Source organism: Oncorhynchus kisutch, linkage group LG5 (genome assembly GCF_002021735.2).
Source record: "Oncorhynchus kisutch isolate 150728-3 linkage group LG5, Okis_V2, whole genome shotgun sequence".
Taxonomy (NCBI): Eukaryota; Metazoa; Chordata; class Actinopteri; order Salmoniformes; family Salmonidae; genus Oncorhynchus; species Oncorhynchus kisutch.
Window position 1 is genome coordinate 30,649,690 of NC_034178.2, and position 15,590 is coordinate 30,665,279.

The following is a 15,590-nucleotide window of genomic DNA, read 5'->3' on the forward strand; positions in this document are numbered from 1 at the left end:
TTTGCTATGTTAGGGGTGCGTGTTTGCTATGTTAGGGGTGCGTGTTTGCTATGTTAGGGGTGCGTGTTTGCTCTGTTAGGGGTGCGTGTTTGCTATGTTAGGGGTGCGTGTTTGCTCTGTTAGGGGTGCGTGTTTGCTATGTTAGGGGTGCGTGTTTGCTCTGTTAGGGATGCGTGTTTGCTCTGTTAGGGATGCGTGTTTGCTCTGTTAGGGGTGCGTGTTTGCTATGTTAGGGGTGCGTGTTTGCTATGTTAGGGGTGCGTGTTTGCTCTATTAGGGATGCGTATTTGCTCTGTTAGGGGTGCGTGTTTGCTATGTTAGGGGTGCGTGTTTGCTATGTTAGGGGTGCGTGTTTGCTCTGTTAGGGGTGCGTGTTTGCTCTGTTAGGGGTGCGTGTTTGCTCTGTTAGGGGTGCGTGTTTGCTATGTTAGGGGTGCGTGTTTGCTCTGTTAGGGGTGCGTGTTTGCTATGTTAGGGGTGCGTGTTTGCTATGTTAGGGGTGCGTGTTTGCTCTGTTAGGGGTGCGTGTTTGCTATGTTAGGGGTGCGTGTTTGCTATGTTAGGGGTGCATGTTTGCTATGTTAGGGGTGCGTGTTTGCTATGTTAGGGGTGCGTGTTTGCTCTGTTAGGGGTGCGTGTTTGCTATGTTAGGGGTGCGTGTTTGCTCTGTTAGGGGTGCGTGTTTGCTCTGTTAGAGGTGCGTGTTTGCTATGTTAGGGGTGCGTGTTGGCTATGTTAGGGGTGCGTGTTTGCTATGTTAGGGGTGTGTGTTTGCTCTGTTAGGGGTGCGTGTTTGCTCTGTTAGGGGTGCGTGTTTGCTCTGTTAGGGGTGCGTGTTTGCTCTGTTAGGGGTGCGTTTTTGCTCTGTTAGGGGTGCGTGTTTGCTCTGTTAGGGGTGCGTGTTTGCTCTGTTAGGGGTGTGTGTTTGCGCCACAGGTTTTTTTCTCACAGTTGTTGTACCGTTTTGGACTGTAATTAGGAGTGGAGGTTTCTCCTCTGTGTGTTGCGTTTATTTCCCTGTGTGTGTGGGGGACTTCGTTTGGGCGTGTTCCCCTAACTGTTGCTTGTTGAGTTGGGACGTCTAATAAACGATTGTGCTACTGGGACTTCCTTGCTCTCCTGCTCCTGACTCCTGCACCTCCCTCCTCTTAGAAGGCACGTAACAACTGCACACTGCCCTATCTGGACAAGAGGAAACCCTATGTAAGAATGGTGTTCATCGACTACAGCTCAGCCTTCAACACCATAGTGCCCTCTAAGCTCATCACTAAGCTCGAGGCCCTGGGTCTGAACCCCACCCTGTGCAACTGTGTCCTTGACTTCCTGACTGGCCGACCCCAGCTGGTGAAGGTAGGCAACAACACCTCCGCTACGCTGATCCTCAACACGGGGGCCCCACAGCCATGACTGCGTGGCCACTCAAACTCAATCGTCAAGTTTGCAGACGACAACAGTAGTAGGCCTGATTACCAACAACAATGAGACGGCCTACAGGGAGGAGGTATGGGCCCTGGCAGAGTGGTACCAGCAAAATAACCTCCCCCTCAACGTCAACAAAACGAAGGAGCTAATGATGGTGGACTTCAGGAAACAGCAGAGGGAGCCCCCCTCATCGATGGGGCCACAGTAGTTCAGTAGTAGAGGGTTGAAAGATTCAAGTTCCTCAGCGTGCACATCATTGACAACCTGAAATGGTCCATTTGGTTTGGTCTAATTGTGTTGCTATCCTGGGGCTCTGTGGGGACTGTTTGTGTTTTGCGTTTATTGTTTTGTATTGTTAAATATTGCTGCACTGTTGGAGCTAGGAACGTAAGCCTTTCGCTACACCCCCATAACATTTGATTTGATTTGAGAGAGAGGGAGAGATAAAGAGAGGGAGAGAGAGATAAAGAGAGAGAGAGAGAGAGAGAGATAGAGAGGGAGAGAGAGAGAAACACAGAGAGAGAGAGAGAAAGAGAGGGAGAGAGAGAGATAAAGAGAGGGAGAGAGAGATAAAGAGTTGGAGAGAGAGAAAGAGAGAGAAGTAAGAGAGCTAAAGAGAGGGAGAGAGAGAGAGAGAGAGAGAGAGAGAGAGGAAAGGAGGGAGGGAGAGTGACAAAACGTTAAGCAAAAATAGCCCCTGCTGTTTCTAAAGGCCAGATAATGAATGAGCTGCTGTTGTGTTGTGAGGCGGAGGGGGGGGGGGGAGATCTCTCTCTCTCTCTCCTTCCTTTAACGGTAATTGCTCATGGTGGGGAGAAAGACTCAGCTTTTCCTGTAAATTGTCTTCAGGAGTAAGAGCTATTAAATCAAGGAACCAATTACATTGAGCAGCAGTTACATCATCACCAAGGCACGCTGATGAAACAGCACAGCACTGTGTTTGTGCGTGAGTGTGTGTCCGTGACTTCAGCTAAGGTCAGCTTTAGAAAGAGGGGAGGGGGCTATTAACGTGAGTGGATGGGATGGTGTCTCGTATGGCATTGGGCATTTGAGACAGATTATTGGAAAGTGCTGGAGTCAGCGATAGTGAGTAATCCTCCAGCACTTTATAGATATCTCTATTTATGGGGGGTCGACTTGAGCCTCCACCTACAGAACCGGCTGCTGTTTCAGGCATGGAAGCAAATGCTTTGGGGAGGCAAAAGCACAATTGAAGTTGGCAATCACCATTCACAATGCCGTTAACATAACAATTAAACTGAAGAAATTCGCAGCACAATCGTCCTTCACAGACAAACCCAGAAATGGCAGGAACACAGACACACACATACAAACTGGCTTGACTAGAGGCAATGAAGTCTGTGTTAGGCCCAGATAAACCTGGAGCACAGCATGGGGTCTCAGAACTGACTGATCCAGCACCACTGACCACACACACTCACACAGAGCATGTGTGAGAGAGAGGAAATATACCCTCATTCAATGTATCTGCTATGTATTTGTGTCCAGCTCTTTTTGGTCAAAGAATCTGTGAATCTAAAGTGTTTTAATTGGAGTTCTCGCTAATCGTGGTTTTCCCACACACATTCCCCTGGGCCTGATACTGGAGCTCAGTCTTGCAGCCTCACAGACACAGACCAGGAGGAGAGAACTTTGGGATCAGCCCATTCTGCCACTCCCAGGCTTCATTCCCTAACCATGGGGAAGAGAGGAGGAGGGAGGAGGACAGAGGAACGGAGAGAGGAGGAGAGAGAGGTAGAGAGACAGTATGTCAAGAATGAAGGATGGAGAGAGGGGAGAAGAAAAGGGAGGGCGGTAGAGAGGCACAGTACAGTATGTGGTATAGTATTGGTACCGTGCCAGTGCTTGGGGTTAAGAAGCCTTCAAGTGTATGAGGCTGAATTATTCACGCTGATTAGGCCCTTCTCATTGAAATGAATTAAGAGCCCAACATATGTTACAATGCTTTAGCATTTAAGAGGCTCTCTAGAAGAGGGGGTGAACAAATGGCCATACCTCTGTGTGTGTGTGTGTGTGTGTGTGTGTGTGTGTGTGTGTGTGTGTGTGTGTGTGTGTGTGTGTGTGTGTGTGTGTGTGTGTGTGTGTGTGTGTGTGTGTGTGTGTGTGTGTGTGTGTGTGTGTCTGTGTGTGTCTGTGTGTGTGTGTGCGTGCGTTTCCAATAAACTCTAGAGTTACTGTACTCCAGCCCCTGATGACAGTGTGTGGGTGTAATCCTACTGTATGCTTATCAAACAGGTCTGACTAGGCTTTGAGGATGTGAAAGGAATGCCAGTGTCCACCACAGCACAGCAGCCTCTCTCAGAACAGATCACAAACACAGCAATGAGGATTATAATGAGGAAAAGAAACAGGATAGATCCATCCTTCCTCATTGGATGTTCTCTGTCTCTCTCTCTTCTCACTCCCAAATCATACATTACCAATTCCATCTGGACCATCCGTCAAATGGTCCATCCATCCCCGCACACAAACACCCTCCTGTTGTAACAACAACCACCCTCTCTCTCATTCATCAGTCTTTCTAAACCTCCGCCTTTTCTTTCAAAACCGCCAATATCTCCCCTGCTCCTTCTCTCTCTCAGCAAGCACATCCCCTCTACCCGTTCTCTCTCGCTAAATACCCACAATCTCTCGTGCATCAAAATCTCAACCAAGAGGAACAGAATACACCACATTAAATTGAACTTCCTCCCTTCACTCGCTCAGCGTAAGACAAACAAAATAATCATTTGCTGACTTTTTATTTAATTTTTTTTACTCTGAAAATAAACTGCGCATGAAGAGGAAGGGAGCGCGAAGGGAGACAATCTTGTTACCAGCCAGCATAGCCCTGGGAAGATTTCTATCAGACACACGTATAGAGAGAGGCATCCATTTAGAAAATGGCTTTTCTAGGCACGCTGGGCCATTTAACACACCCTGTGACGACTCCTGTTTGGGGCCGTGATAAATGTTCTTTCACACCAACTCACGACCGCGAATGCACACACTACTTACGCCTCGTTCACACCGACAGCGTCATTGCATTTCAGGACACCACAAGTACATTCGTTTCCAATGAAACGCTGCGTTTGCCTTGCAGCATTGCGCTGCAGAGGCAGTTGCAGTGCTTTCTGTGTGCTGAATACATGTATGCAAACATATCCAGATGATGCTGCGTACCATTTTGCACCATTTTGCACCATTTTGCTCAATGAGTGTGATCAAGGCGTTAATGCCAATCCAGACACTAAGGAGTAAAAGGAGTAATTAGATTGAGATGTTTATGAAATCAGTTAATTTGAGTAAGTGTTTTAACTCAAAGGAGCCCGTGGAGATGTTTTCAGATTTGCTTGAATTCTAATGTATTCGCCATCTGCTTGTAGGTGTTGGAGGGGGGTGGTGTTTTGGACAGCCCAGAGACAGAGCTGAGCCCCGACGGCCCATCTACAGGTGGTTCACCGCCCCTTGGTTCATCATCTCCCCTTGGTTCATCATCTCCCCTTGGTTCATCATCTCCCCTTGGTTCATCATCTCCCGTTGGTTCATCATCTCCCCTGTCCCTGTTTTGACAAGCAGGTGTTCACATACTTTTTGTCATGTAGTGTATGTGCGCCCGTTTTCCAAACCACACAACATGTTAACTTGTATTGGAGGGCGCGATAGCAGCATTCTGAAAAGACACTTGTCCAGCTGGTGTGAGGAAGTAGTCCTTGAGGTTGTTGCGCACGTCTAGAGCAACTCTGGTTGCCCTGTCTGCCGACATGTTCCTTGGGTCCAGGAAGCTGGTGTCCTTTGTACCACCTGTCTCCACTCTCCTAGACGCCGGTTCCACAGTGGGTGTGGAGTGGTCAACAAATGTGGGGTGGATGTACCGTGTTGATGACTCTGTGTAGTCAGTGTCTGAAGTGTCGGTGGTGCAAAGGTCTTTGCGGAGGGCCACACAGGCCTTCACAATGGTCTCAGCTTTCTCCGGGACAACTTCAAGGGCCCGTCCCAGGATCCTTCATCTTGTAGCTCGGATCCCAAAGCAGTCCTCTGAAATTCTTCTGGCTTTTGAGTGGAGGTAGTTGTCGACCTTCTTGGTGTCACCAAGGTCAGAAGAACCTTTAAAGGAAATAAGGATTTTCCATTAGTATTGAACAAGAACATGACGGCTTTCAAATGTGTATTGTAACAACTGTGTAGCATATGCTTTGGACATAGGCCCTCATCCTCTTACTGGGATGCCAATGACTTTTATGTAAGGCATATATACTGAACAAAATATAAACGCAACAATTTCAACGATTTTACTGAGTTACAGTTCATATAAGGAAATCAGTCAATTTAAATAAATTCATTAGGCCCTAATCTATGGATCTCACATAATTGGGCAGGGGCACAGCCATGGGTGGGCCTGGGAGGGCATAGGCCCACCCACTGGGGAGCCAGGCCCACCCACTGGGGAGCCAGGCCCACCCACTGGGGAGCCAGGCCCACCCACTGGGGAGCCAGGCCCACCCACTGGGGAGCCAGGCCCACCCACTGGGGAACCAGGCCCACCCACTGGGGAGCCAGGCCCCACAAAAGGGCTTATTACAGATAGAAATACTCCTCAGTTTCATCAGCTGTCCAGGTGGCTGGTTTCAGACGATCCCCCAGGTGAAGAAGCCGGATGTGGAGATAATGGGCTGGCGTGGTTACACGTGGTCTGCAATTGTGAGGCCGGTTGGACGTACTACCAAATTCTCTAAAATTACGTTGGAGGAGGCTTATGTTAGCTAAATTAACATTCAATTATTTGGCAACAGCTCTGGTGGACATTCCTGAAGTCAGCATGCCAATTGTACGCTCCCTTGAGACATCTGTGGCATTGTGTTGTGTGACAAAACTGCACATTTTCGAGAGGCCTTCGATTGTCCCCAGCACAAGGTGCACCTGTGTAATGATCATGCTGTTTAATCAGCTTCTTGATATGCCACACCTGTCAGGTGGTTGAATTATCTTGGCAAATGATAAATGCTCACTAACAGGGATGTAAACAAATTTGTGGTAAATAATTTTAAAAGCATTTTACAGGTTACATCTATATTTTTTGTTCAGTATAATTACAACATCTATATTGGTATCATTTTCACATCATAGGTATAGTCACATCTATTTAGCGTATCTTACCTGGATCTGGTCATGTCAGGTTTACCCTCAGAGGAAATCCCTCGTCTCCCTCGAAGACATATGGGCTCGGTGTTTGGGTCCGCGGAAAGCACTCTGGCCTTGTTACTGGCAGCTGGCCTGCAATGAGTTGGGATTCCTGCATCTCCCTCCCGACCAAATGTGCCCACGTCGATCATGGTGAAGAGGTACCTTGCATCGCAGACTGCCATCAGGACCATTGAGAAAAAGCCCTTTTGTTGTAGTACTTGCTCCCCGAGTTTGCCGGAACTAGATCCGAATATGTTTTCCGTTGACAGTTCCTGCACAACACAGACAATTCCAACTATCCTCAAACTCTCTGGCAATTTCTTCCCATTTTGCCATGGAGGAATAAGCCACAAAATCCTCCTTCAGGACATGCCAGATAGCCTGGCACACTTCCGTGATGATGGCACAAACTGTTGAGATTCCTAGCTTATAACTAGCAGCGATACTTTGCTGTGTGCTGCCACTCGCACCGAATGCTGTGAGTTCTCTCGTGCGATTTATGTGCGGCTGAAGCAAGTCGTCAAATCTGGCAAACTGACATCCGAAAGTAGTGAAAATGGATTTCCTCGTCAAGGCTTCGCATAGGTTGGACAAGAGACATATCTTCTCCGTCGTCCCCTCTTGTCGTGTTCAGTGGACGAACTTGCCCTTTTCTCAGTCGTTCTTTTCTTCTTCTCCTCCTGAGTAGTAAGAGCAGTTCAACCTCTTGCTCTTCAAGCTCTCGAATTCACAACTCATAGAGAGACATGCTTGCTTCTGCTTCTGTGTCTATGAAGTAGTGCCGTACAGCTTAAAACACCAGACTAGCCAGACATGTAGCTAGCTAGCTATATTTGTAAACAAAAAAGGCATATAACACCACATCCGGACGTTCAAATGGCGTCGCTAGCTACAGTCAGAGTGCCTCGGACCCTCTTGCTTGGTAAGCTACTCTGGCTCCCCAAGCCCTAGTGGATTTACACTACACAAGGCGGACTTCCTCTCTCGGTGGAACGCAACGACGATTCTGGACAAAAATGCACGCCCTTGTACATGCATGCATGTCAATAGACAGAGTGGAGCCTTTAGGCTAACCCACACACACACACACACTCAGGACAACCTAGCCTACACAAACGCACTATGCTAACATACTCACAAACGCACTATGCTAACATACTCACAAACACACTATGCTAACATACTCACAAACGCACTATGCTAACATACTCACTATGCTAACATACTCACAAACGCACTATGCTAACATACTCACAAACACACTATGCTAACATACTCACACACTATTCTAACATACTCACAAACACACTATGCTAACATACTCACAAACGCATTATGCTAACATACTCACAAACGCACTATGCTAACATACTCACAAACGCACTATGCTAACATACTCACAAACGCACCTTTCAACCATCATACTCACACACACTCAGCCCAACCCACTTACTAGTATACACCAGAACAGACTATTAGATGAACTAACTATTCCCACAGCATTCGCTCAATGTCAATCTTTCTGACAGTGCAAACACAATTGAATACACTTTTAATTGACGTGCTGTACTTGCTTATGCAAATCCACACACATTCCTATTCAATAACTATTGACACAAACTAGGAACGCCTAAGCCTGTATTTCAGTGAGTAAATAGCGACAGTCCAAATAGTGATGCTGTGTTATTCTGGAAGACAACGCAAATAATTCTATTGTCAGAGCAACCAACACATCCCCATGCTAACCGCAGCCATGGCAACAACCATCATCACTGCTCCGCCCGCCCAAACACTGTCCTATACCCTTTAACCACAACTAGCAACTGTCACCAAATGTCGCCTACACTCGCTATCGTCAATTACACTACCATATTAACACCACGGCCATCCCCCTCACCATGGCAACGATTACCATCACCGCAGCCGTAGACGCTATTGTGGCTGGCTGAATCATCACAGTCAGCCACTCAGCAATAATGAAGCATTAGATCCAGGCCCGTTTCCAGACCTGGAAGCCCAGTGAACATGCACACTGCCTCTGTGTAGAAACATGACGAAACTCTGTCAATCTAACACGGCCAAACCATCTGCTGCTCTCGTGTCACGCACACAATGACAGAGGAACAGAAGCAGGAGCCCAGATGCGTGGAGTCTCTAGAGTACATAGACACACTGCTGGTGTTACGCTTCCATTTGGCACACAAACAATATGATAGTAAGCCTAGCTTCAGAGAGAGAGAGAGAGAGAGAGAGAGAGAGAGAGAGAGGGGAAGAGAGAGACAGGGAGAGAGAGAGAGAGAAGACAGACAGTTTAACTGCAGTCGTGCATGGGATCAGGTATTATGTTTAGTTCCCAGTACTTACCCCTTTCATCTGCTGGGCTCCAGTGACCAGTTGCAGAGTCTTCTCCAGCTCCTTCTCAATACGGCCTGCCCAATGCATCATTCTGATGGGAACAAAGACACACAGATGTAACTTTAACATACAAGCGTATCACAAACGTTATGAGTTGGGGAGGGCTTAAGAAAGTCAGTTCCCTTCCCTTGTTAAAGTCATTTTCCTTCCCTCAAGTGATGTATATAACTGCATGTGATGTGTGTATGTTTGTGTGTGGGGTCGGTGTGTATGTGTTGTCTGTCTGCCTGTATCTATCTGTCTTTCCGTTCCATCCGTCACTCACTCCCCTCCTTCCTTCTATAGACACACTGTCTTTTTTTCAATCTCCTAATGTCAGTTTTATTCATCAACATCCCGTCCAGCCGCCACTCATCCCTGGGGTTCTGGTTGGACGGAGCGTGAGCGTGTGTTCTTTTGGCTGGGCCTCGATCAGCAGCAGGGCTGTAATAAAAAAGCTTCACTTCTGACAGAAGTGCACAATAAGCAGGAGGCGCTCTCAGTGGATGGAGCCAAGTCTGGAATTAAGAGATCAAACGCCTGGAGCTCATCAGTTTATATCTCCCACCAAGGCTGCAAATGACTTAATGGATCAAGATGTTCACAAGCTGCTGTTCGATCAGCAAGAGTTACCAACTTAAGAGTGGAGTCCCTACCCACCCAGGCATCACTCAGATAGAAATAAGAAATAATTATACTAACATACGTGGGAAAATAATAGTAATGAATAGTAATAATAATAATAATAGCAATAATAACTAAGTCATGTACAAATGTTAAGGTAAAGTCAACCCCAAAAAATTCTACAAACATGAAACTGTACCCTTTCTTCTGTCCTTGTTTTTGTGGTTGTGTTTTGACAAGACGGTAGCAGCCGACTCTGAGCCACGCAGCCGTTCCTTCCAGACACACCAGACACTCACATCACCAGCACAACCATTTGTCTCTTAATAATACCGCAAAAAAAATAAATGTCAGCGTTAAATGTCAGATTATTTTGAAAGAAAAGACAGATCTATGAACCAATACCAGTCTGCCAAGAAGTGACAGAGAGACCTGGAACCACTGAGTATAGTTAACAGTACATCATATCTGTGACCAGGACCCCTGACAGGAATCAGATAAGATGTAGGCATCTGTGAGTGTAGAGAAAGCATTTGTTCAAATGTTAGCCACATAGAATAATGTGTCTTGACTGTGTTTATGAGGGGGGTATAGAGAATAAGAGAGGAAAAGAGGCTTGCCTCTAAAATGATGGCACGAGGCAGGTTTGCTGGAGAAAGCTCGCCGACTATGAAAAGGTCACCTGGCAATGAAGTGAACGCAGGCTTAAAGTGAGACCACACTGGAGCGGAATGTAGTGATGCTAACAGCTAGTGACAATACCTCTTGTCCCCAAGCTAGACACACTCCTTACACAACTTCACTCGTGTACAGTCACCTATACACAAATGCAAGTACACACACACACACACACATACACTTGCACATTGACAGACACAACCAAGTTGTATAGATATGCATAGTGCGTTAAAACACACACACACAAACACAACATTGGGGGTGAACTATCATTTTACACGGTAAATATTGCTGGACTGACCTACTGAATCTCAGGCTAAGGCTGATTGATCTCATGTTTACGCTAAGCCAATGTCGACCTTCATTTGGGTCTTAGTTCAAAGTTGAACTTTTTTAATATCACATGCAGAAGTACAGCGAAATGATTTTCTTGCCAGCTCTTAACCCAACAATGCAGTAATCAAAATCAATGTAGTGGCCAACTAAAAATAACTTACGGTATTGTTAGTATTAAATCCAAAAGTGTATTTTAAAATATCACTATTTGTATGAGACTAGGATAATTCATTAGGTTACATAATATGTGCATGAATAGGTCCAAAGGTAGGTGTACAATTCCATCAAATGTCGTTCAGCGAGTTTGAGACATTCATTGGGTCTGCCATCCAAGACTGTCTCAGGCCAAAATGAAACGAGTTTATTCTCAACCCTATGGAAGTGAAACATTGAAAAATCATCCATATTCGGACTATTTTCATACGTTTATGAAAGTAAGTGTTAGTGGAAATTGCATATAATTTTATGCACAATATTGCAAGATAAAGTGTCCATAATTTACCCCGAGATGATTGTGTAAAGTCCAGTCGACCTCCAATGATAAAGAGTTTGTTTCAACATTATGTTATTGTTTTTCATCAAATGGACAGTAGGCCTACTGTAATTGGCCAATAACCTGATGTTCAGCACACACACACACACACACACACACACACACACACACACAGCGACAACACCCATCCATCGGGGTGTCACACTTTTCTCTGGATTGACTTAATCCAATGTCACATTGTACATTTCTCTTCGGTGTTGTTCATTATATTCACCTCAAGGACTCTGTTCATTAGCACTACTTTAGTTCCAGTTTACATCATCCCCCCCCCCCCCCCCCAGTTACCTGCCACGTCTGTGTAAGAACTGCAGCGAATTGTGATTGACCTTGACAGTCTTAATAGTCTCGAAAAAAATTACTTGGTTTCTTATCCAAACAACTAGCGGCCCTATAAAATGTAAATATGGTTCGACTCGGTCTAGAAATTAAATGTAGCCTATGCGTAGAGTTCCGAAATTAGGCTGTCGCGTCTTACAAATATTATTACACATGCCTTATTAGCCTATTCATACAAGACAATAATGATTAGTAAATGTTTCAATGTATTTGGGCGGGATGGCCTAAAACACTTATTCGAGAAAATCTTGACACACAGTTGTCTCTGTGAGAATCGCCGTCATAAATCCTGCAACAGTCCACTATACAGCTCGCAGCTCCAAAAGGAGGGCTCGCCAGATAACAATTGCCCATATACACAGTTAGTAGCCTAATATGTCATAGGCTACTAATGTCCAACTAAGAGCGGTGTAGCCTAAAGCATGAGCTAGTGAATTATACATGTTTTTATTGGTCTATTAAAATGACGTCCTCCTGCGCGTAATTGTGTAGCCAGAGCGCAAAGCATTGTTTTCTTATTTTACATACGATGCATTGGAAGGGGAGGAAATATATGTGGAATTATAGAGTACTGAATTAGAGGAGCAGAATAAATGCTTTCCGGGGAGGAAAGTTCCCAAATTCAACCGTATCTAATTCTAATACCCTACATGATTAGGCCTATATAAGATATTGATATCCAATTCAGTGATTAGATAGCACACATTATATATGTTAATATCAAATAATGATGTATTCAACAGATCTCAAATTAGAGAGAGAGAGGGGGGAGGGGTCGGAATCGGAGCATCAGCTCAGATACACAATCCTGTTGCTTGTTTGGGGGTGGGCGGGGCGGGGGGGGGGTATCGCTGAGGCAACAGTAAGGCTCCAGAAACGGACAACCCTTACTGACACAAGAGATGCAGAAAAAGTTCCAAGCATGTTTTAGGCTACACATTGATTGAACCACAAAATGAAAAAACAATATATAGGTTAATGCAATAAATGTCACAATAACATTTCAAATAGCGTTGGGTATTACGGGCCCTATAATACTTATTAATAAGATATAGGCCTATGCGGCTGGGGCCAGATTTCCTTATGTATATCGTTGTGCCTAATCTGGTTCCGACATAGCCTATTGCTGCCTACAATACAATACTGTCAATTAAGAAATGTTTTATTTACACAATTGAATGACTAGTCTAACTGTCAAACCCATTCTAATTAATAGGACATATACCTACACTTATTTTTGTAATATTCAGGTCGTACGTTTTCAAGCTATTAGGGTCGAGGAGAGAGATATAGGCCTATATATGCGTAAAACTCGAAGAGTTCGTTGTCCTTCACACCCACCTGGTGAAATGCGCGTGCAGTGCCATGGCGTAACCGGAGTGCAAGATTTGGACATCCTCGCGGGCACTTTCCCTCCGGTTATAGGCTACCTCCGTTACGGAGGGGCATGGAATTTTGCTGCTTTAAAATGACTAAATCTTCTTTTTTTAACGGTAGCATGGCAATAAAATCAGTACTATCAGCTTGATAGTTAGGCTACTTTGATTTAGTTTTTTTAAAGGATTAGCATTGTGACTTGGTTAGATCGAAGTAGCTCCGCCATCACCTATGCACCTTCTGAGTGCTTTTGTCAACATTGTAGCATGTTTGACTATCCGTTATGAACACAGAAGAAAATAAAATACTAGGTGATTTGTATTGAGCAGAAATGTTATCTAATCAAGCCATAATCAATAATTGAACTCCCATGCTATTATGGCGAGCACCTGTGCCTTGCCAGTAGTAACCCATGCACCTATCCATGCAAACAACATCCCATTATCTACCGTATTTGGAAGGGCAGAAGCAGTAGATTAGACTATGGCTAAATTGTCATTGCTACAATAACATTCGTGCACGCGGATATATCTGTAACGTAGCTCACGCATGATTCAGAGACGGAAACTGCGTTTCTGTTTCAACATCAGAGAGCCCGTTAGCATCACGCGACTATCGCATCTTTTAGTAAACCGCACGGTTTGGGCAAACTGTCCCAGTTCTGAGATCTCAGCAGTAACCCCGTTTCCATCTCCCTAAATGTAGGCTACTTACGTGTAGTGCTGGGGGAAGCGGAGGCTCCCCGTTGCCGGCGAAGAGACGCTAATGATGAGGACAGTTTGGATTGAGAACATACATAAAATACCGTAGGACTGAGCGCAGATCGCCATTTTCCATAAAATATTCAAGAAACTGGGATAAATAGAATGGGGCAGTGAGAATAATCTCTTACAGCCGAACTAAGAATAAACGCTGAGCTCCGGAAAGTGTGTCGGTTGATAGCGAGAACTCGCGCTGTGAAATCTCAATCGGAAACGTACAGAGGATTGGCAGGTCAAGACAGCGGATTCGAAGACTCACAGATGCATTGACGCTGCTGCCACCGCTGCTGCTGCTGTGGCTATTTGCGCACTCCTCCCTCTCCCTGCCTTGCACATTTGCTCCGCTCACTCGCTCTCCAATGTAACAAACCGACGGCGTGAACACAAGACGACACATTCGCGCCAATATTCCAACACGACAGACGGGGGCGCGCGTCAGGCTCTCTGTCCTGTTCCCCATGCAGGATTATGAGCACAAAGGAACCAAGGCTTTATGTTGGTAATAACAGGCATGGCTCTAGACGGGTAATACATTAACTTGAGAAATGTTCTTGTCTTTGTTGGAGTCAAAGTCTTTAGTAATAGTTGTGGTGAAGGACAGGAGTCATTGGAGACTGTACAAGCACCCTCAACAACCCCAAGTATTTATTCCCTGGTTCTCAAACTCTAAAGCACTGTTACTGCAGTGTTCCCTTGTGTCCTAACATATTTAACACAACATTATACTGCTGCATGATTACTGACCCAGTAAAAATACAAGGCCATAGAAACAGACATATCCAGGTGCTCCACATCCTATTACCAGGCCAGCTCTGTCTGTCTGTCTGTCTGTCTGTCTGTCTGTCTGTCTGTCTGTCTGTCTGTCTGTCTGTCTGTCTGTCTGTCTGTCTGTCTGTCTGTCTGTCAACCTGTTGATCTGTCTGCCTGTCTGTCTGTTCTATCTACAGTTGACGTTTTTTTTTTCACCTTTATTTAACCAGGTAGGCTAGTTGAGAACACGTTCTCATTTACAACTGCGACCTGGCCAAGATAAAGCAAAGCAGTGCGACACAAACAACAACACAGAGTTACACATGGAATAAACAAACATACAGTCAATAACACAATAGAAAAGTCTAAATACAGTCTGTGCAAATGGGGTAGGATAAGGGAGGTAAGGCAAGAAATAGACCATAGTGGCGAAATAATTACAATTTAGCAATTAAACACTGGAGTGATAGATGTACAGAAGATGAATGTGCAAGTTGGGATACTGGGGTGCAAAGGAGAAAAAATAAATAACAGTATGGGGAAGAGGTAGTTGGATGGGCTATTTACAGATGGGCTATGTACAGGTGCAGTGATCTGTGAGCTGCTCTGACAACTGGTGCTTAAAGTTAGAGAGGGAGATATGAGTTTCCAGCTTCAGTGATTTTTGCAATTCGTTCCAGTCATTGGCAGCAGAGAACTGGAAGGAAAGGCAGCCAAAGGAGGAATTGGCTTTGGGGGTGACCAGTGAAATATACCTGCTGGAGCGCGTGCTAGGTCTGGGTGCTGCTATCCTGACCAGTGAGCTGAGATAAGGCGGGGTGTTACCTAGCAAAGACATATAGATGACCTGTAGCCAGTGGGTTTGGCGACGAATATGAAGTGAGGGCCAGCCAACGAGAACATACAGGTCGCAGTGGTGGGTAGTATATGGGGCTTTGGTGAAAAAACGGATGGCACTGTGTTAGACTGCATCAAATTTGCTGAGTATAGTGTTGGAGGCTATTTTGTAAATGACATCGTCGAAGTCAAGGATTGGTAGGATAGTCAGATTTACTAGGGTATGTTTTGCAGCATGAGTGAAGGATGTTTGTTGCGAAATAGGAAGCTGATTCTAGATTTAATTTTGGATTGGAGATGTGTCTGGAAGGAGAGTTTACAATCCAACCAGACACCTA

General features: G+C 45.4%; 1 protein-coding gene across 3 annotated transcripts in view; it reads right to left on the reverse strand.

The window, feature by feature from the left end:
- cacna2d2a (calcium channel, voltage-dependent, alpha 2/delta subunit 2a) overlaps window positions 1-14,050 on the reverse strand; it is a 254,816-nt gene extending 240,766 nt beyond the window's left edge. For 2 of the 3 annotated variants that reach the window (XM_031824824.1, XM_020482984.2), the window contains exons 1-2: window positions 13,619-14,049; window positions 8,971-9,052 (exon numbers count right to left, since the gene is read on the reverse strand). In XM_031824824.1, coding sequence (XP_031680684.1) covers window positions 8,971-9,052; window positions 13,619-13,734 — 198 coding nt within the window. In that variant the 5' untranslated portion in view covers window positions 13,735-14,049. Of the gene's footprint in view, window positions 1-8,970; window positions 9,053-13,618 lie in introns of all 3 variants that reach the window. The other variant, XM_031824825.1, reaches the window with a different exon arrangement.
- Window positions 14,051-15,590: the final 1,540 nt, after the last annotated feature.